At 45.8% G+C, this 21,621-nt stretch overlaps 5 protein-coding genes across 5 annotated transcripts; 2 read left to right on the forward strand and 3 right to left on the reverse strand.

The window, feature by feature from the left end:
• Positions 1-80: 80 nt before the first annotated feature.
• MCYG_00432 (histidine tRNA 5'-guanylyltransferase) lies at positions 81-1,433 on the forward strand (the record flags this gene model as incomplete). The annotated part of the gene is made up of 8 exons (XM_002850282.1): positions 81-94; positions 145-234; positions 332-463; positions 541-585; positions 648-823; positions 895-983; positions 1,047-1,151; positions 1,206-1,433. 8 exons carry the CDS (start codon positions 81-83, stop codon positions 1,431-1,433), a joined length of 879 nt encoding a protein of 292 aa, XP_002850328.1.
• A 258-nt stretch (positions 1,434-1,691) lies between these two features.
• On the reverse strand, positions 1,692-2,581 carry MCYG_00433 (conserved hypothetical protein; the record flags this gene model as incomplete). Its single annotated transcript, XM_002850283.1, has 1 exon — positions 1,692-2,581. The coding sequence occupies one exon, from the start codon at positions 2,556-2,558 to the stop codon at positions 1,692-1,694; it is 867 nt and encodes a 288-aa protein (XP_002850329.1).
• An 859-nt stretch (positions 2,582-3,440) lies between these two features.
• MCYG_00434 (DNA-directed RNA polymerase II subunit RPB1) lies at positions 3,441-8,945 on the reverse strand (the record flags this gene model as incomplete). Its single annotated transcript, XM_002850284.1, has 5 exons — positions 3,441-3,456; positions 3,512-8,385; positions 8,459-8,529; positions 8,590-8,746; positions 8,817-8,945. The coding sequence occupies 5 exons, from the start codon at positions 8,943-8,945 to the stop codon at positions 3,441-3,443; spliced, it is 5,247 nt and encodes a 1,748-aa protein (XP_002850330.1).
• Positions 8,946-9,680: 735 nt separating this feature from the next.
• MCYG_00435 (WD domain-containing protein) lies at positions 9,681-11,455 on the forward strand (the record flags this gene model as incomplete). The annotated part of the gene is made up of 4 exons (XM_002850285.1): positions 9,681-9,750; positions 9,811-9,872; positions 9,935-10,023; positions 10,255-11,455. The coding sequence occupies 4 exons, from the start codon at positions 9,681-9,683 to the stop codon at positions 11,453-11,455; spliced, it is 1,422 nt and encodes a 473-aa protein (XP_002850331.1).
• Positions 11,456-14,710: 3,255 nt separating this feature from the next.
• MCYG_00436 (methyltransferase) lies at positions 14,711-16,178 on the reverse strand (the record flags this gene model as incomplete). The annotated part of the gene is made up of 3 exons (XM_002850286.1): positions 14,711-15,384; positions 15,614-15,867; positions 16,072-16,178. The coding sequence occupies 3 exons, from the start codon at positions 16,176-16,178 to the stop codon at positions 14,711-14,713; spliced, it is 1,035 nt and encodes a 344-aa protein (XP_002850332.1).
• Positions 16,179-21,621: the final 5,443 nt, after the last annotated feature.

Here is a 21,621-nt window from a genome sequence, read left to right on the forward strand (position 1 = left end):
TCAAACTGCATCAGCCCAAGGGGGAGTAAGTACTTTTTCACAGATACATGAAGTACTAGACATCATCTAATTCTCGCAAAATGGCTAACTCGAAGTAAGATTTTACTCTTTGGTGAAAGTCCCCAGCTAACAAACAAAGTATAGATATGAGTATGTGAGGAATTTCGAGCAAAGCGATGTACTCTTGCCAAATACCTGGATCGTTATACGGATCGATGGGCGTGGATTTCATAAGTTAGTCTACTTGATACCCAACATTGTTACAATATATGGTGGTAGTGCAGTGTACTGCTGCTATACATAGTGGACGTCGCGGCTAATCGCCTGATAGACTCTCTGATAAATATCATTTTCAGAAGCCCAATGATCGCAGGGCACTAGATTTAATGAATTCGGCTGCTCAAGCAGTTATGAGGGACATCCCCGATTTAATCATGGCGTATGGCGTTAGCGACGAATTTAGGTAAGGGATGTATTCCTGTTACAGGCACCTATATTACAGATTTCAGGTCTACGTTCTGACTTTATCCTCTCTTTCAGCTTCGTTTTTCATCCAAATTGTCAGCTATTTGAGCGAAGAAGCAGGTATGCTTCCCACTTTCGTAGTACTTCCAGATCTCACCGAGATTGACTTTTTTTTCATATAGTAAACTAGTTTCGACCATTGTGTCGACTTTTACGGCCCATTATGCCTTTAAATGGATATCATTTTTTCCAGATACACCGTTGGAACCTACCTTTCTTCCAACATTCGACGGGAGGGCAGTTCAATACCCAAGTGTAAAGAATCTAAGAGACTACATGAGCTGGAGACAGGTTGATTGTGAGTGCCATTCTGTCAAGTTGCACTAGCTATTATTTAGCATGTATAAAGTATCCTAAACACTTAAGCAGGCCACATTAATAATCTTTATAATACTACGTTTTGGAACATGGTGCAGAAAGGAGGTATGAGCAATCAGGATGCAGAGCAGGAACTGAAGGTAACAGACGCTTTTAGAGACACTCTGATCGGTACTTCCAATTACTAATATTTATGCCAATAGGGAACTGTTTCATCCGATAAGAATGAGATTCTCTTTTCGAGATATGGAATCAATTACAACAATGAACTCGAAATATTCAAGAAAGGGAGTGTTTTATTTCGTGACGTGAGTTCCGAAGAATTGTTAACTGTCTAGAGCTATATTAACTAACAAATATAGTACGAATTGGAACAAGTCAAACGTACGCCAGCCTCTATTGCTAACACGAACGATGACAGGAAATGGGAGAACGTAGAGTTGTCCAAGACACAGCTTGAGAAACACCAGAAACTGCGAAGGAAAGCCAATGTTGCAATAGCTCATGTTGATATTATTAAGGATGAATTTTGGGAACAGCGGCCATGGTTATTGTCGAACATACCGGGCCGGCTTCCAAGCAACAAGTGATATCAGAGTATCCAGAGTATGCACCTTTCAAATGCAAATGGGTATCTATCTCATCAAAACTCTCTATTTATAAGCATGTATGCGGAGGCCTAGCACTCTAAAATAACTCGCTACCCCTTACTCTATATTGGTGAAGAGTAGACAATGAATCATATGCCAGATGACCATAAAGATGGTATGGGATAAGATGCTACGATCTTCCCGGTATAAAAACGCAGCCCAGATCTATAAATGTTTTGTAGCCACCAAGGCATGCATTTAATCGCCGGACCGGAGTTTATCTTTCTTACTCTTTTTCGACTTTTTCTCCTTTCCCTCTTTTTTCTCTCTTTTCTCCCTTTTCTTCTCAAGTTTTGCTTTCTTAGTAGCTTTCTCGACTTCTTGTCCCTTCTTCATAGAACATTCTTCTGAGGATATATGATCAGAGGTAAGCGATTGTGTATTGGGCTCAGTCTCCAAATTCATCTCCTTCCGTTTCTTCTTCTCTCTCTTTTTCTCTCTCTTTTCTTCTTTTCTTCTTCTTTTCTCCAAGATATCATCTTTAGCAGGTTCGGCGGAAACGGTTTTACCCTTTGAGTCTTCTTCATCTGGTGGTGTGGCAATACCGGACGAGACTCGGACTTCATCAACGCACAATTCTGCCTTTTTATCTTTCTTTTTCTTCTTTTTCTTTTCCTGAGACAAGTTGGTAGTCGGTGACCCTTCTATATCCTCTCGCTTTCTCTTTTTCTTCTGATTCGATGTGCCGTTTTCGACTGAGCTGGTGGGGGTAATACGATCTTGTTTCGATGATTGTAGGTTTTGGTTGGATTCACTTGGCTTAATCGTGCCTGCAAGACCTTGCCCTCGTACAAAGAATTTATAAAGCTCACTTGTCGGCGTTGTTGGGATAGATTCTTCACTGGTTTGCGTCGAATTTCCATCTGTTCCAATACCGCGCAGCGCTGCTTCAAATCCGCGTAGCCACCATTGGTTTGTATGATCGTGTGTTGTTTTCTTTCCAACACCATACGTATTTTTTTTTCGTGCAACGAGAATTGGTTTAGTTAGACCAAGTCCGCCGTGTATCCCTGGCCGCCTGGAGGGATTCAGAGGGTTGCCTGGACCTGACCAGCCTTGGTTCATCAAGTAGGCTTGCGTATCCATGTTTTGAAACGGTAGAAGGGCGGAGAAGTAGAGCTACTGGTTGCTGTAAGCGCAAGAGCGATTTCCAGTCGCATTCCCGGAAAATTTGAGTAGAAACTTGTGCGTAGAGGGTGGAATTGGATTTACAGATTTGATAAAGATGAACTTGATGCTATCATGGACTTTTTTTCTGGATGAATTTTTGGTCCATATTTGATCACGTGCTCGTAATCAATTAGAACCTTTCTAAGCGATAAAATTTGATCATTGGAAAGATGAAGTATCTAAATTAATTCCAAGTAGGTATGAGAGTTCAAATGATATTTTTATTGGTTTTTTAGAGCTATTGTAGAAAATTGGATACATCAAGCACAAAACGCAGAGAACCAAATAAGCCACGAGCAAAGCAACACCAACGCCATGCTATATTATGAGGGTGCCCAACAACAATCTAAGGTCCTCAAGTCTTTCTCCTTTTTTTTGTATAATTCTCAAGTTTTCAGGGAGAGATCTGTTTGACAGTCTTCAAAGGGACAAAACAATGAGATCCTCTGATAATAAAGAAAATAGTTGTCCAGAAAGATGAAGAATTAAAAGGGGAGAACGCATGTAAAAAGGGAGATACGATTTCAAGAATAACGAGCAGTTAAAAGTGAAAATTTTTGGGTCATTCTGACAAGAGACTTCGAAAAGAGATGAAAACGTTTGATACAATGCGCCAGATCCGATGAAGGGGAAGGGTAATTAACCAACTGTGTGTTGGACAAGGCAACATAAGTGTTCTTCGGAATTGCGAGTGAATGGAAATGAAAATTGAAGTATTAGTACATTGGCGAAGATGTATGAAACAGGGAATAGAAAGTATGATTCATAACGCTAGTTTTACTGACGTGGAGACCTTCGAGATAGTTAGTATGGGGCTCATTTTAGTAGACTTATAAGAATTGACTTACGTTGGGTTGAAGGTAGGGGATGTCGGGCTATAGCCCGGAGACGTCGGCCCACCTGGGGAGGTTGGGGACCCAGAGAAGTTCGGAGATGTAGGAGAGTACGCTTCCGGACTGGTAGGTGACCATCCAGGAGAAGTTGGAGTGTACTTCGGGGATGTAGGGGAGGTAGGCGAGAGATGCCTGCCAGTACCACCCAACGCAGGACTGGTAGGGCTGTAGCTTGGCGACGTAGGGCTGAACACAGGTGAAGCTGGACTGAAGCTGGGAGATGTAGGGCTATAGCTGGGAGACGTTGGAGAGAAACCTGGAGAGGTAGGCGAGTAGGAAGGCGACGTGGGAGACTGGGCTTGACCGTACCCAGGAGATGTCGGTGAGTAGGCAGGAGAAGTTGGCGCAAATGACGGGCTTGCTGGGGAGAAGGCGGGAGATGAGATGAATCGTGGACTCGTGATGCTCATACCAGGTGAAGTGGGAGAGTAGCCAGACGATGGAGAGTACGCAGGGGAAGTCGGGCTGGTATTGAAAGGACTGCTGGGAGAGTAACCGCCGCCTGGACTTCTCGGCTCGTGTGGGCTGAACCCGCCATAACTTGGCGGCTGGTAATCAGCGAAACCGACAGCATTCTCCGATCCGGCTTGCCTGACGGGAGAGAACTGTGAATCGGGATCGGGAGAGCTGATATACATGTTCTCTTGCATTGGTGAACCGCTGTCGTACTGAGTAGCGGCACCATCAGAGAGCATTCCCTTGTGTTCTCCACCCACAGCACCTAAGCCTGCGTTGTTGGAAACAACACCCATAAGCATTGACTGATCAAGATAAACGTCAAATTCGCCCGTTCCTGCAGGTGCCATTTGACCAAGAATCAAGTTCTCAGACACGCCACGGCAGTCGTCTAACTCAGCAAAGGCAGCAGCATCAAGGAGAATTTCGACGGTTTCCTCGAAGGAACATCTCATCAAGGCGCCTGTGTCTGCACGATTTATACCATGTCGGGTTACAGCCATAAGAAAACCTCGGGAAGTCATAACATCAACAAGTAACGCTAAATGTCGATGGTTGACGTAAGAACCGTCGAACGCAAGCACCTGAGTTAACTCTCTGAGAAGTGCAGTTCGTGTGGCTTCGATACCAAACACCTCAAGAATCTCAACGAACTGATTCGAGTACGTACGACTGGCATCGATACCAGGGATCGCCAAAACGTCCGCAAGCGCAGAACCACTAGTTTCTAGCACCCACTCCTTGCATTCTGGGTCACTTGCACTTTGATGGAGCGAGCCATCCTCCAGCACGCGGGTTCGAGATTTCTCGTTAATAAATGCACGCTCGATCCCCGGCACACCACGCAGAGTAAGAGTGTCGAGCAAGTGACTCTCTAGTTTCTTGAGAGTAACGTCATACTCAGTGTCATCGTCGTCTTCATCTTGCTTTGGATCTTGGATTTGACGGATACGAACAACTTGCTCATCAGCGTTGTTGTCACTGAAGATTACAGCAATATCTTGGGGATATGCTTCCTTAATCTTAGTGGCAACGTCTTGGACAGTGAGACCTTTGTCCAGAAGCTTTGGTCTACTAAGAATAATACGCAGCAGCCATTTGGATTGTCGTGATGAGTCATCTGCAACGTCCTCTGGAATAATAAAGTATGACTCGACCATATCGATATCGTTCTCGATAACCGTGGATTGAATATCAGGATCGTAGTAAATCTCCGTTGATTCCGTTACTGATCGCAGACTGGTGTGTTCCACAATGCTGCGTAGTTGCTTAGCGGATTCTTTGTCCATACGGCATTCTGGCGCCTGGTAGACGGTCATAGATGGTGTCTTGATGTTGGTTGCCACGTTCAGAATTTCCTTTAGACGGGGCACACCCAGTGTAACGTTCTTGGAAGAAACACCAGCGAAATGGAAAGTGTTGAGAGTCATCTGAGTAGCGGGTTCACCAATCGACTGAGCGGCCAACACACCAACCATCTCACCAGGGTTTGCGGCAGCTTTTCCGAATCGACTCTCAATCGCACCTAGGACATGCTGGAAAGCAAGTTTATTCAGCGAGTATTCTACAACCAAGCGCCTGAATGCAAGGCGAGAACGGAGCTGTGCTTTGAACAAAAGCGTTGCATTTTCCTGCGCCTCGCGAGAGAGAGGGTCGTCTCCACGGACGACAAGTAAACGATCCAGCAGTTGCCTGACTTGTGGAACAACCTCCGCAGGATGAAGGTCACTAATTGTGCCATCACGAATCCTGAAAGTAGTTTTGGCTGACTCCAAAATCCGCTGGATATTGATGGGCAATTGCATCATCTCATCGTCTTCCTTTACCACGGTTCTCAAGAAGGCGCGGTCCTTCAATAGTTGTTCCCACTCCTCATCGAGATGTTTCTGTACCTCGATGTCACCAGCAATTTCAGTCGCCTGCTCCAGGATATCAGGTGAGAGTAAACGCTCCGGGTCCATGAGGTCTACACGGAATCGGTTTCGGAATTGTTCGTCCGAACACTTGATGACATCGACACGCTGGTTTTCAATGCACTGGCCATCGAGCCCGTCTTCCCCATAAAGGAATTGTACGATATCGCCTAAGGAGTTGCGAACTGTTCCATCGTATTTAACCATGACTTCTTCCAATGCCTTAACAAGCTTTCTCTGGATATAACCAGTTTCGGCGGTTTTGACAGCAGTATCAATCAAACCCTCACGACCGGCCATGGCGTGGAAGAAGAATTCAGTAGGAGTTAACCCACGGAGATACGAGTTTTCAACAAACCCACGGGATTCTGGAGAATAGTCATCTTTGGTAAAATGAGGCAATGTCCGATATTTGAATCCAAAAGGGATACGTTTTCCTTCTACTGACTGTTGTCCAACAACAGCTGTCATCTGGGAAATGTTAATGGTAGAACCCTTAGAACCAGATCGAGCCATTTGAACTGCATTGTTCGAGTCTTTCAGACTCTTTTCTGTTGCAGTACCAGCCTCATCACGAGCATTGTTCAGGGCACGGGATACCTTGCTCTCGAAGGTCTCTCGGACATTCATACCGGGAAGAGCCTCTAGAGTGTTCTCCGTAGCACTGGCAGTGATGGTGTCGACCTCTTCTTTCCTAACACGTACTGCGTTTTCGATCTTTTGGATGGTTGCAAGGTCCGGAATTGTATCACCAATCCCTATACTGAAACCGTTATGAAGGAGCCAGTAGTTTACAACAGTCTGGGCTCCATTGAAAAAGCTCATAGCAACTTCAGGCCCATATTCGTTGAATATAGTGTGAACAACACCACCGCCTGAAGCACCGACAGTTTTCTTGGAGAACATTCCGTACATTAGTTCGCCACCGTGGACCAAGACTCCTCCGTCAGCGAGGGGAGAAAATTTCTCTGAAATAGGCGACTTATCCTTGTCGATTCGGAGAAGATTTAGACCAGGAGGAAGAACCATACTAATCATCTGTTTCCCACTCCATCTTGGGCGAGGTTTGAGAATTGCAGGTTGGGGAAGAACACCATCCCAATCAGGGACCCACAGAAGAATGTTCATAACCTGCTCTTTAGTTAGGAACACGTCTCGTCGGCAGATCTTATAGATTCCACAAAGAGTATCCTGCACAATACCCATGAGGGGCCCGTTTCTCTGTGGGGACACAATGTTCAAAGGAACCAGGCAAAGTTGGTTAAGCTCAGCTCGAGCCTCCTCGCTTTGAGGAACATGCAAGTTCATCTCGTCACCGTCGAAATCAGCATTGTATGGTGTCGTGACAGACAAATTCAGCCGGAAGGTAGAGTATGGCATAACACGAACGCGATGGCTCATCATAGATTCCTTGTGAAGGGAGGGCTGACGGTTAAAAAGAATAAAGTCGCCATCCATGAGATGACGTTCTACCTTCCAGCCCCATTGTAGGAAGTTTCGACCTCCACCACCTTTATGATGCCGAAGGTCAATGCGTTCTCCAGAGCTACGAATGACATAACGTGCACCTGGATGGACATCTGGACCATTATCGACAAGTTGGCCCAGCCGATGAATGTTGTAAGGTGTGACAACTTCAGGGTAGGTTAGAGTCTGCGCGATACTGATCGGAACACCGACCTCATCAAGTGAGAGATTTGGGTCACCAGTAATAACAGTACGGGCCGAAAAGTCGACACGCTTTCCCATCAAGTTTTGTCGGAGACGGCCCTCTTTACCCTTTAATCTCCCACGAATGGCCTTCACGGGACGGTTTGATTTCTGCATTGCTTGGGGAATTCCAGCAATATCATTGTCCATGTATGTTGCAACATGGTATTGCAGCAAAGACTCAAATTCACGAACCACATGCTCCGGGGAACCTTCCTGTTCACACCTGGTAACGTTTTGATTCGCGCGGATAATTTCCGCAAGTTTGTACGTTAAATCATCCTCACCACGTTGACCAGTACCACTGCCTCCAACTAAAACACTAGGTCGAACAGGCGGGGGTGGAACAGGTAACACGGTTATGATCATCCATTCAGGCCGGGCGTAATCATTACTCAGTCCCATCAAACGAACATCTTCCTCCGAGATGTTCCTAAAAATCGTTAAGGCCATCTGGGGAGTAATCTGCTTCTTTTCAGGTTGTTGAATCTCGTTATCATCCATCATGTCACGCATCTTGCTTGGTTTCCATGTACCCATTAATGTAATTCCCTCCTTTCGGACCTGGGGTTGAACGTTCCCGCAACCACCGTGGCCCTGGACAGGTTTTGAGCTCTCTTTCGCAAAAGGGTCATCCTCTTCAGGTGGGTCAGCTTCACAAATAAGAATATCCTTCGATAATCGCCAAATAGCATCGAAACGTTTCTTCGGATCGCGGAAACGAAGGGCGTCCAGATATTTCTGATCAGACTGAATATATTCAAAAAAAATGTCAGCATACTGGCCATACTCATGATTTGCCATCCCACAAGGGATGACTAACCGCATTGGCTTTTATCTTTCCACAATTGTGGCAGACAGTTTCCAACAGCTTCTTAATTTTAGTCAAAAAACCTATATCAAAAGTTAGCTTTTAAGGGCCTAAAAATTATTTTACAGGCCTGATGAGATTACCAATATGAAACACCGGCGTAGATAGTTCAATATGGCCGAAGTGACCCGGGCAGTCATTGATGCCTTCTTCGCAAGTTGCACATCGCCAGTTACGGTCGATGGTACCGAGACGGGGGTCATTAAGGCCCTTTTCACGTGGTCGTTGTCGTTGATCATCCTACGATAAGGTGTTAGCATGGAAACAAAATTTTCATTTCACAGTTTATAGTACTGCAGCGTTAACGAACCATAGTCTCAGGATACTCGACATGACACACGCTCATCCGCTTGATCTCTTCTGGCGAGAGGAGACCGAACTGAATCTCCTTAATCGTGCGCAACTGCGCTTTCGAGTAGGGAAATCTGACAGAAGACATGGCTGCGGCGGTATCGCGAATGAGTGATCAGGGTTTGAGAGGAAAAAAGTTTTGCTGAGAATGATCGGTTGCGAGGATGAGAGACAACAGTCTTCTCCGGGGTCAACGACGCGCAATAGTTCCGTAACACGTCGAATATCGAACAGCGGCAATATATTATGCCTAAAATGACTGAGTATTTGATGAAGCTGATGGCCGTAGATGGCCTTTATCGGCCACTGGCAGACCCTGCCCGAGGGCGCCTTTTGGACCCTTCCGGAGCCTCTTGAAAGTAGTTTTTGAGCGCGCAAAAACGTGGCGACGGGTGAAACAGAGGGCGAGTGGGCCAGAAGATATACCGCGATGCAGACACGCGATATTCTCAGATGCTTGCGGGCGTTGCAGACGTTCGACGCTGGTGGTTAACAGAAGTTGTTCTGAGTTCTTCGCCTCAGTTGCGCTTGGTGATTGAAGTTAGCTCGAAGTTTTTCGCCTCAGGCGGTTCCTAATGCGGAATAGCGGCTGACTCAGCGGTGAATATGTTGTGATTGGTCAGTGAGACGCAGGCCGAACCAGGCAATTTTTGACAACTTTTCATTCACAACGTTCGACAAAGCAGAACACAGTCTTGCAACACAGATAAAGAACTGTTGAGGGGTGCTGAAGCCGGCGAGTGGCAAGAGGACGATGGTCCAGGGCCGAGGATGACTGATTACACGCGCTGCTTACCCCGGGATTCACTGCTTCCCACACAATATGAATTTGGCCCTCATTGACCCGTTTGCACTTGCGCAGGACTACCCCGATATTCTGACAGGGACTCTCAGTATGCAGCCAATTCATTATCATATTCCAAATGCCTGTTGGCTCGTCTAACACGTCCTAGGGAGCGGCCATGCGGCATGTCTGCGCTTCAACCGCAAAGGAGATTTTTTGGCGTCAGGAAGGGTAAAGACACATATACTACCCGCTGTCTGGGGGAAAGATACCTAGACTAATAGTCATCCTAGGTTGACGGTACGATCGTGATATTCGACGTTGAAACGAACGGCGTGGCACGGAAATTACGTGGACACAGCAAACAGATCCAATCACTAAGGTGCATTACACATATATACTCACTTACAAACACAAGTACTGACTGTTACGCCTAGTTGGTCACGAGACGGACGATATCTCTTAAGCTCATCCCAAGATTGGAAATGCGTGTTATGGGACTTGAAGGATGGTTCGCGGATACGAACAGTTCGATTTGAAGCACCCGTGTATATTGCAGAGCTACATCCCTTCAATCAGTATGTCTACGCACTACTCCCTTTTTCTAAAAAAGGAAAAATACTCCAACGTATATTATGGCCAAAAATTCTTGGATGATAACTAACGGGCGATTCAATCCTAGCTGGTTATTTGTTGCCTCATTATTTGAAGACCAACCCGTCCTTGTTGATGTTTCCTCCCCTCGGCCCATAAAGCGCATTCTACCCTCAGCGCCTCTTCGACCGCAACCAGAGAATTGTGAAGAAGTTGACCCTGCAGTTGCTGCTAAGCAAGCTGCACAAGACGCGAAACATTCAACCTGCGTCACCATTTTCACTGCGTTGGGTAATCATATCCTAGCTGGGACATCCAAGGGTTGGATCAATATAATCGAGACTCAGACCTGCAAAACAATCCATTCTACTCGTTTATGCAACGGTGTTATAATACTTCTTCGGCTTGCGAGTAACGGGCGAGATTTACTCGCGAACAGCTCAGACCGAGTTATACGAACCATTCTGATGCCAGACCTCTCACAACTTGGGATCAACCTCGAACCATCCAACATCAAGCTCGATATAGAACATAAATTTCAGGATGTTGTGAATAGGTTGAGCTGGAACCACGTTGCTTTCTCCGCAACGGGTGAATTCGTGACCGCATCTACGTTCATGAACCATGATATCTACGTCTGGGAACGCAGCCATGGTTCGCTTGTTAAGATTCTTGAGGGGCCAAAAGAAGAACTGGGTGTGGTTGAGTGGCACTCAAATAAACCGATGGTGGTCGCTTGCGGCCTAGAATCTGGCTGTATATATATGTGGTCAATTGTCACGCCGCAGAAATGGTCCGCGTTGGCTCCTGATTTCCAGGAAGTCGAGGAGAATGTTGAATACGTTGAGAGGGAGGACGAGTACGATATCCATCCTGCTGAACAGGTTCATCAGCGCCGACTTGACTTGGAAGATGAGACCCCAGACGTTCTCACCATCGAGCCTGTAAAAGGAGAAACTGGGGAAGATGGCCACGAGGCATTCCGTATGCCCGTCCTCTTGGACATATCAGACAGCGAGAGTGAAGAGGACATTGTTGCAGTTGGGCCAGGAACGATGAGGAGACGCAGCCCTGGCTCGGGGCGTGAATGGATGAATAACAACAGCAACAATGCTGCAGCTTCTTCTGCCGCGGGTGGCGATATTTATGACTCCGACGGCCGTAAACAAGGAGCATGGAATGGTGTTGGCAGAACGCAAAATAAAGGACGCCGGAGATAACCTAAACTGGACGTTTAAAAATAAAATATAATATTAAATAATAGTCGGTTATCGTCTCTACGGCTCCAGTTCATTTCATCACTCTTGTAGTGATGAACAACACCAATCATAGGCCATGTCTCTGCGTTCGCTGCGAACTGTCGACGACGTCATATAAGTGGTAGTGCGCCTTACCATAGGGATGGATGCATTGGACTATGACGAAATCTTATTGCTCGCTACTTTTTCCCTCCATGGGACGATTCCCTTGACGACTATGTATGTAAAAAGGTAATGCTCTGCAACCCATTTCTAGTATAACCAACCGTACATACTCACCCCTTCTGCAGGTATGCATGAGTACCAGAACAACCTCAGATTATCCATAACTGCCCAACAAACGCTCAGCGCCACTTCTCCCCCCTCCCAGTGTATAGTTTGGAAGGGGGGTTGGTGCATACTCTACGCTAAAGGTGCAAAAATTTGAATATCTACTAAGAATGATGCAAGCAAGCATTTAATGTGAAACAAAAGGGTGCCGGAAACTCTTTCGATCCACGAATCACCATTTCTCTCAAGGTGCGAATCTATCTTGATCCGGACCGTCTTCCCCCCTTTTCTTCACTCAAGCTAGTCCAGTATATTATGTATACGAGGTCAATAGGACAAGGATGAGAATGACTTTCTGGTTGACAAATGAATGTGGAGGCAGCATCATGCATGTATACCTATGCACGTACTTACTATGCAGTCACTGTCCAGACCCTCCCTTGCCTCCAACCCCGATGATACATACATAGTAGTATATGTATGTTGCAAGGGATTCTGCAGGTATTCATAATCATTACAAAACATAAATCTAACCGCCCCTTTTCCTTTTCGTTCTAGCTAGATCTGTAATGGGAAGGAGAGTAAAAGAAATAGAAAAAAACCCGACCACTTTAATGCCCATCCATGAACGTAATGGAATGAATCTCCCATGCTAGAACTATTGAAGTCAAAAGAATAACCATCCTGGTGATGCTGCAGGTAAATATATACCATGCACATTCCCTATACCCCAGATATACAAGTATCTATACTGTAAGTTGTACAGTGGTAATACAGTGTCAAAGTTTTCAGAACGGACACTTTGTCGTATTCTGAAGAAGATACAAGGCTCATGCAGTCTTTAGTATTTATCATGAAATTGAGGCTCACCCGCAGCCCAAACTAAATCTTAATTCTTTGAAATTATTGTTAACCGCTAGAATAGAAGACTAATTAGGTGTAATAACATGGTTGGACGACTTAGCATTATCAAAACACAACTAGACATACTATGCGGAGTCTTAATATCTAGAATCGAAGTCCCTCGAGCTAAACTAGCTAGCCTCTAGTTGTGGATATTATAATATAGAATTAATATATACAGAAATTAAGCAGATGTCCCCATACGACGTGGAAAGGGGTAGCCGAATACACGGGCCAAAGGGCCCTAATGATCGTAAAATCAAATCTATAGCCTTATTGAACAAAATAACAAGCTCACATAGGGCTTAATAGGAATTAATAGCCATGAGAGAATAAGGGCAGATGGTAGGTGGAGCAGGGGTATATGCAGAGAAAAACCGTTGGAGAGCGCTCCATAGAAAGAGAGATATAGAAATAACGACGAAGATAAAAGGGAATGGGAAAATGGGACAGAATAAAAGAGAAACTAATCATTATCGTAACAATGGGTCATTACCATGAATCATCATCATGAGCAACGACCGCAACCACAGCCTATTCCGTACGTAACTCCAGCACCGTCGGCCGGAAGAATGAAACAAAAGGACACCAAGTAGACGTCTGCATAAACTTTCCAACCATTCGTGGCTCCGTCTCCATTTTACCATTCTGCCGGGGCAAATTGGCAGATGAAACCAGAAAGAAATTGGGGCAAAGCAAGGGTAGAAGCAAAAGGTGAGAGGGATCAAAAATTAAGAAATAAAAAAAATACGCTCTCCAACCATCCAGTGATAAAGAACATAACAATACCAGAGACATAAAAGTTGGAAAGCGGGGGGACGACAAGGCCCGAGGGAAAGGAAACAAATAGGATTCCTGACAGAGACAAGCTGGTGGAAAGGAGCATTGCGTTGAAACCGGGAAATAGCATTTCCCCCTGCCCTCCATTTCTGCTTGCTCGCATCATTCAACCCTGTGAGGACTGCTCTGAAGAGAGGACGGACAGGCCAAGATGCAACGTGTTCGTGCATATATAAATGGGTATATCTACATACCCTTGTCCCGACAGCCGGTGACGAAAGCATCGGAATACATTTCACGGAAGGCTTCCCACCCTACCGGTAGTCCTTCTCACTCCTCCTCTTTCTTTTTCTCTCTCTCTCTCTTCCGTCAGTCGTAAATTTCCATCTCTCGCCTCCTGGGCTACCCCCTCCAGACCGAACCAAACCAGAACCCTGGCTTCTTTATCATTTACATTTCATCTTCTTTCCGACGATCCACCGGTAACTCCATAGAGCCGGACTACTTAACACATATAGTAGTAACATCCGTTTTCCTGAGCGTGGTCTGAAAACACAAAAGCATTCTGACGGCAAAAACGTTCAGCAGTCTGAAGCAAACAGGTTTCCATGAGATACGGAAGATATACATGATGTCTCTGAAGTGGTGCATGTATCGGCTTTCATCTCGGCTTTTGATCGATTTCAACGGTCTCCTTCGGACATTATTTCTCCTGTGAAATGACACTGGCGGCTATTCGGTTTGGATTGTTACCGTACGAGAAGCCCAGGTTGGCAATATAAACCCGGAGGGGTCACGGTGCTCATTTGGAGGCCATGGTCGTCCACTCAAGGCTAAATCGTGTGATTCAAGCATGCAGAAGTATACTGTCTCTGTTCGTTCGGCGTCCCTCGCCATTAGTCTCTTCAAGATTCCGTGGTTCCGATTTCCTCTCTTGCCATCCCCCCCCCTTCCCCTATTTTATTCTTGACTTTTTCTTTCTTCCATTCATTCTCCCTTAAAACCCATACTTCTATCGTCCTGTTCCGTTTCTTCCTTCTGGCGGTAAATGCCAAGTACCAAGGTCCAGTAGCAGTTTTTTCTTTTTTCTTTTTTCTTTTTTTCTTTTTTTTTTTATTCACCCATTCATAAAAGGCAATGGTTTTCGCTAATGGGATAGCAGTGATAGTCCAGAAAAGTTACGGGCCAGTTACACTTGAGAAACAGAAAGGGAGGAACTCAATTTAGCAGACACTGCGCGTATCCGACAATTTTTGTGTTGTCTCACCTTGGTTTCCGCGCTGTGTAAACCTGGAGATGATTCCATGCCTGAACCCTCTTATCATATGCTTGAGTTATTGCCCGATTAGCCAGATCCTGGATGCGTTCCGGTGGTAGTCCACTTATTCGGGTGAGCGGTCCTTGCAAGAGAGTCAGTGCACTCTCTGAATATGCGAGATTGTACCACTTCCCCACTAATTTTTCAGTAGGGTCTTCTGGCCACTCATTGAGTGGCAATCCCTCGACTTGCTGTTTGACATCGACGAACCCAGCCTCCTTCAGGGTGTGTTTCATACTGCGATTGAATGCAATTGGCCTCATAGCCTTGTCGGTGGCAACCTTCAATGCCCGGTACCACTCTATAAGGTGCTCGTTGGGCGTACCACTGACGGAAAATGGCTCAAAGTCGATCTCGACCTGTTCAAAATAGCCGGTTCCAGGCTTGAGGTGCGCATAGACCTTGTTGTATAAGTTGGGCCAGTTGGAGACGCTTCCACAACCCATCTGGAGATGGATGAAATCCCATGAGTTCTCGCCGAGTAGCCATGGACTCTCGAAGTCCCGAGGAGATTGGAATTCACAGTTAGGAGGTCGGTTGCTAGGTTGCATCGGAGCCAGGTCGATTCCAAGCACATATGCATGAGGGTATTTCTTTGCTATGTCGATTGCCCAGATACCTATCATATTTGCCAAGCGGAGCACAGAACATATATCAGACCGGATTCTGCCTTTAAGAAGAAAAGAGAATGGGGTTGTGTAATATGAGAGACACAGGGAGATATATCGATCCCAAAAACTTGTGCACTAGCCGCGTACATATCCGGAGTCCTGGTGAAGGGGAAAGGAAATAAAAAGAAAAGACTAAAAAAAACGGAGAGGGAAATGAAGACGAAGAAATTTCAGTACCTGTTCCGCAACCGAGGTCGAGTATCCGGGGTCCCTGATCATGAATTGAAGATAGGCCGCGCGGTATGCTTGAGGGAATTTTGATATTAGGACTGTGCAGTATCTCCCTGCGGGCCACGCAGAGCACCCGGTGAAAAAGGTCTAGCCGATCCTGCTCGTTCTCATCGCAAGGATACATGTACATTCCTCTTCGAAAGCCATGGTACAACCTCCCGTTCTCCTCGTAGCTCGGGTATGTGTCAACCTGACTGCGCCTGGATCAGCAATAAGCTTAGTGAGCAAGCGAAAAGGAAGAACGGATCCATAACGAGGACTAGGAGTGTTTCTCCCCTCCTTCCCGCATAACAATCAACAACAAAAATCGATTGAAAGCGGACAAGAGGTTAAAAACATGAGAGAAGACAAACATCTCGTCTCCTGCCGAAGAGTGGAAGAAAAAGGCTGATCTGATAACTCACACGTGATTGCCTAGTGCCCCGCCGCCCATATCAACATTTTCGTCTTGCTGTTGTCTCCCTTGACCGGATGACCTGGGAGACCTGCCAGTCATGACGGAAATGTCCATTTATACAGACTGGTGATGAGTGAGTCTCTTTGTGCGCGCGGGTGAGCTATCTTGCTGGGTGGGGTCGGTCGTTGAAGAACCGACCCTCGATCCAGGAGACAACCAGGGGAGACGCCGTACAATCCACGATGGAGGTCCGGTTGCACAGAAGTACAAGGGGGTGTGAGAGAGGAAAACGAAGAATAGGAAAAACCAAGGCGAAGACCTGCTCTAGAGAGCTAGAACACGAAGTGAACAAGAGAAAACCACAAGAGAGAGAGAGAGAATTTTGCTGAGGCCGTGTGGAAAGATTGGAAGAGGAGGAGGAGGATGATGATGATGATGGGAAGAAGAGGTCGCGGTTTTTCTCCGTTTGAATTGAAGTTGAAGATTTGAAGAATTCCTGAAGAATCAACAAGGAAAAAAGGAACAAACAAGTAAGCCCAAAAACACCCCAGAAATAAAAATTAAAAAATAAAATAAAAAATAAAATATAAAAAAAAAAGCCCACAGTTACAAGGTCAGCTGACGATTAATACAGCTTGCGATGATAAACTCCAGCTCGTTCTGGGGTGGAAGAGACGAAAGGACCAGAGAGAAAGGCTTTCCCTCCTTCTTTCTCGTTTCTTTTTCGTTTTTTCTTTGCTGGGCCGGCTGAGATGGAGGGAGCTGGCGTGGATGCTGGAAGCTAGAGAGACAGGCTAACGGGGGGGGATTGAGGATTCCGATATGGAAGATTCTGGGTTCTCCGCTGGTCTTCTGGATTCTGCGATGAGAAGGTGGGCAGCGATATCGAAAAGGATCGGAAGTATATACATACGTGTATACACACATATATAAATATATACTATGTAGATGCGGAACACATATATATAGAGTTGTATATCAGAGCAGCGTGCATTGATTGGGCAGCTTGGGTGTTAAAAGCGGGAGCTTTTTATTATTTTTCTTTCCACTTCTCTCTCTGCCTGGGGGGATGTCGTTTTTTCACCCTTCTCGTTTGAAAATTATGCCGATTAGTTTTTTTTTTTTGTTTCCTTCCCTTTCAAGGAGAGGGCTAAGGTTGACGGGCAGCAAATGTCACAGCTAACATGCAGAAACCGAAACCTTCGATTCGAAAAGTGGGCATGAAAAAGCGACACTACTATTTGTGGAGAGTGGAAAAAAAGGAAAAAAGGAGAAACTGGGAACCCGAAGATGCAAGTAATTTCAGGTTATTATCAGAGTGGGAATGGGGAAAGAAGCATTAAAGAGGTTCATCGGGTTTGCCGGATGTAGAGAAAGGTAAGCTGGATGTGAACCTGGAGAGAAAGGGAGAGAGAGAGAGGAAGATATATAAGTATCAGGATGCCTTGAAACCACTCTGGCTTATTATGGGATGTTTAAAAATGAACCGAGAAGAGCGAAAAGAAAAAAGCAATGAGAGGAAAGATGCTTACACTTTTGATACCGGGTATGGTAAGTCCATCAACGGGGGACCTGGTAAAAGGGTAACGTCAACAGAGTTGAATAAAAAAAAAAAAAAAGAAGCTGAAGAAAAAGAAAGGAAAGGCAGCAGAGCCAACCTTATCAAGGCGAAGTACCTATTAGCCTCAGACATGGGATTAGTTGGGGAAGCAAAAGGGTTGAAGAGGAGAAGGGGATGAAGGGGGGGAATGGAAAAGGGGCTTCTCACACAATGGGCTTTATTCTGCCTCTTCGTCCCTTATTTTTTTAATTCTTACGTTTATTTTTAAACAGAACTAAATCTTATTGATGTTTGGCAGGCAGGGATACCTTGGGGAAGCACAGATTGATCTTCGCTAGGTGGTTGATTCTTTTCTTTTTCTTTCTTTTTTTTTTTTTTTTTTTTTTTTTGGCAACTCCGTGCTGTGCGGCTTTTCTTGTCATGCGTTTCTCAGTAGACAAAGTAGCTAAATCCTCGCTGTTGCGGCGCATCGTGAAGAAACCCTTACTTTTCGAGAGTGTGAGCATGGGAGTCCGTTGTTCTGTCGCTGTCCGAACATCGATATATATGCATACAACATATGTATTGTCTATACCACAGCGTACGGCGTAGCAGGGTCTCCACCACACGGTTCAACGACGGACAACCAATCGATCGATATGGAGGCCGCACCGCAGTGATCAGTCCTACATACGATGGAGGTAAAACTGCTCGCACTCGCAGACATGCTGAGAATCGTATATTGTGGTGATATAATCAGAGCGGGTCTTTGTTTTTTGTTTTTTTTTTCTTCTTCTCCAGTTGCCCCAAAGTATGTGCATATTATCTGTGCTCCCATAGTAAGAGCTAACCTGTACTAAGATGGATTATTCCTTATTCTTTTTCCCAGTTCTGTGGAACGAGGCACAAGCCTCGGGACGACGTGGCGAGGGAGCTGAGCAAAGAGGATTCTGCTGAGACCCTCTGACGTGTTACTCCGTCCAGGAGTCAAGAGATAAGTAGACGATCGTAGCGGAGATAACGCCGTTCAGAAAGCAACCCATCGTTGATCATAAATGTGACGTTCAAGGGGGCGCTTGTCGAGGCGAACGGGGACCTTGCATAAAAATGCTTGCCAGGCTAAACAACCAGAGTCAGATTCTGTTTTCGTGCCTGACAGATGGGTTTTATTGCTTTATCTCCTCTGGGGTCTGGGATGATAAAAACTAGAACGCCATGAGGTCAAAGAAAACTGCAAAAGGCCGCCCGGGACATTCTAGCCTTTCACATGCCGAGATTCTCGCGGGGGTCCAGCAAGGGAGGAAGCGTTTTTAAACGATCCCAAAGGAATGGTTGTTGGCGGGAGAGCCATTGGGCGGAGTCGCACGCTGCACCGGGAATACCAATAATTATCTAACCCCTAAGCCAACGATAGTTTGGCTAAGTTGATAGGGAAGGCCTCCCGTATGATACTAATGACACCAGTTAGTTTGATTATGTATATGTAATACGGGCAGTACGCAGGGGTACGACATTACCGCTGGAGCCCTTCGATACGGGCGATTACCTGCAGAAAAATAGGAGGCAATCAGAGTTTCATGCGTTTGGAGGTTGCTCAGGATCAATACTGGGCGAAACAGCAGTCCAGTGGTCCCACGACAGGAAGTACGCAGGAAATAGGGCTGCTGTTAACTGGCTGTGCTCAATGCGCTTTGTATGCAGGCATCTTATGTACCATCAACTTGTGGAAGAAAGAATTATGGCAACCTGACAGACGCTTACCTAGAGAGGGGCCCCGCGGCATGGCTGATCGAAAATCCAGGGAATAAATGCATAGCAACAATAAGAAACAAAACAAAAACAATAGTAATAATACAAAGCCAGTCGTGCAGTTCTGTGCGCTGCGCCGCTTTCGCTATTCACATGGAACAACGGCCAGCCGCCGAGAATGAAATATAATAGTTATCTGGTTTTAATTACTTTGTTTTTTCCGGGGGCTTTCGACGTTTCATTTTCCCTTCTTCCCCACGCTGGCTAGGGGAATGTGCCCGAGATCTTTTGTGTCTGGCTCTTTACTATATGTAAAGTGTGCCTGGTACTCTCAGACATCATACATCATACTTAGCCTGGGGGTAGATGCATGGAGGTGGTGTATAACATGGATCAGGGTTGCAACCAAACGATTTGCTAGGAGCTGCCGCTTGCCCGTAACACTAGCCTTGACTTTAGCTGCAATCGGCGGTGAGGAGAGCTAGCGATGCCTTCTGGTTGGAGTACAAGCAAGACGTTATACTCGTCGACCTTGTATGACTATCCCGAGTAATACATTATCCTATTTCCCGGGACTTCCTGGAACATGAAGCTGTTTGGGCAAGAAAAACTGACGGACACAAAGAGGCCGAGAATAGGATGAGCCATGCTTGCCGACACCGGCGCCCTATCTCTTGTCCTGACCCCTCTGTATTCCTCCCCCTCTGGCTCAGTCGACTAACTAAACAGATATCAGCTGCCCCATGGCAAGGTTCGGTTTGGCGGAATCATACCATGGTTCATCACAAGCCGCCCAGTGGAGCCTTGCCGGAAGTCTAATACGAATCATCAAGAGATAAATTAGTTGATACTAAATCCAGTTAATTAGTCAACTTAGCCATATGCGGTCCAGATAGGAGGCATTGGACTTGTCATTCTCTGATGGTTTGATGTTCGGTAAGAGGAGAGTAACAAACCCCCAAAAAGAAAAGAGATCTCTTCTTCTCCACTTATATGCTAGCATACTTGGCGCAGTTGTGACTGGGGATAGAAAGGAGGGGGAATTAAGATGTTAAATGTCGATACTGGGGTCCTTGCAGACTATGCATCCAGAGAGAGCCAATTTCCCCCCAGCCTTGCAGTCGGGATATGCACATTTTGCTGGTTGATGTGTATGTGCATATATCACGGTTCCATGCGGGTAGGAAGGTGGAGCCTGTCTGCATTGATGAGTTGTAGGCCTTCGAAGTCGAAAGGCAAAAAAGGGAAAAGGAAAAAGGGACGAAAGACGACTGGATGGATATCTTGGCTTTGACTTTGTATGGAGTAGGAAGGCATTGAATATTAAAACCAACGCTTTGGCATCTTCAAGGGAGCCTCCCGGTTGGCAGAACAGTTGACTGGCATCTAGACTTTTCAATCTTGTAGAATATTCCGCAAAATGTCTGAGCCCTCCTCTTTGTCAGGTACGCATAAAAAAATAACTGTTTGGCTGGTGGAGATAGAGATACACAAACTGTCTGAGTCGCCGACATGCGCTAGATAACTCGACATCATGGCGAATATGTAGCTAGTTGGCTTCACCGGAGATGGTGCGAGAATATTCTTGATATAGGACTCCAGCAAGGATACTTGCCAGTGTCAAAGAGGCTAACCTGGTGTATAACTATGAGATTAGGAGATACATATTATAGCAGTCGAGTAAACCTACGGTGTACCCCAACGTCGACCTCTTCCTCCATAACAGGCTGAGACGAAGCCTTACTGAAGATAACCAGCAGCCTAGCCTAGCAGATGTTTAATGCTGAACATCTGAGCGACTTCATCGTCACCATCCCGGCATTAATGTGATTTTTCTCTTTCTTGTCGCCTGCTCCATATACGAAGTGCATTAGCCCGTACATGATGCGGGTAAATGCATGGTGCCAGACCAGGTCACTTCAAAATACCTCTCAACAGCGATTTCCATCAAATCAATATGTTGTGTCTTCAAGCCCACCCGGAAAATCTCCCTCCAGCGGGGGCTTATTATCATGTAGGGCGGGCGATAGACCAGCCCCGAAAGAAATTCAGGCACCGCTTTGTAATTTATTTGCAGTTGCATCTCTATTTTCGGGTTCTTCCTAGTTGCTTTATGATCACACTTTGCCCAAGCTTTAACCGCCTTGATAACATGCGGCGCAGCAACAGGTGAGCAAGAGGGGAAGCGAAATAAGAGATGTAGTTTAAGGCATTGTCAGGCGGGTTGACAATGGGGGGCATTACTTTGGCTTCTGCTACTGGTCCTTT

The sequence above is a fragment of the Microsporum canis genome, genomic scaffold (assembly GCF_000151145.1).
Source record: "Microsporum canis CBS 113480 supercont1.1 genomic scaffold, whole genome shotgun sequence".
Classification (NCBI taxonomy): Eukaryota; Fungi; Ascomycota; class Eurotiomycetes; order Onygenales; family Arthrodermataceae; genus Microsporum; species Microsporum canis.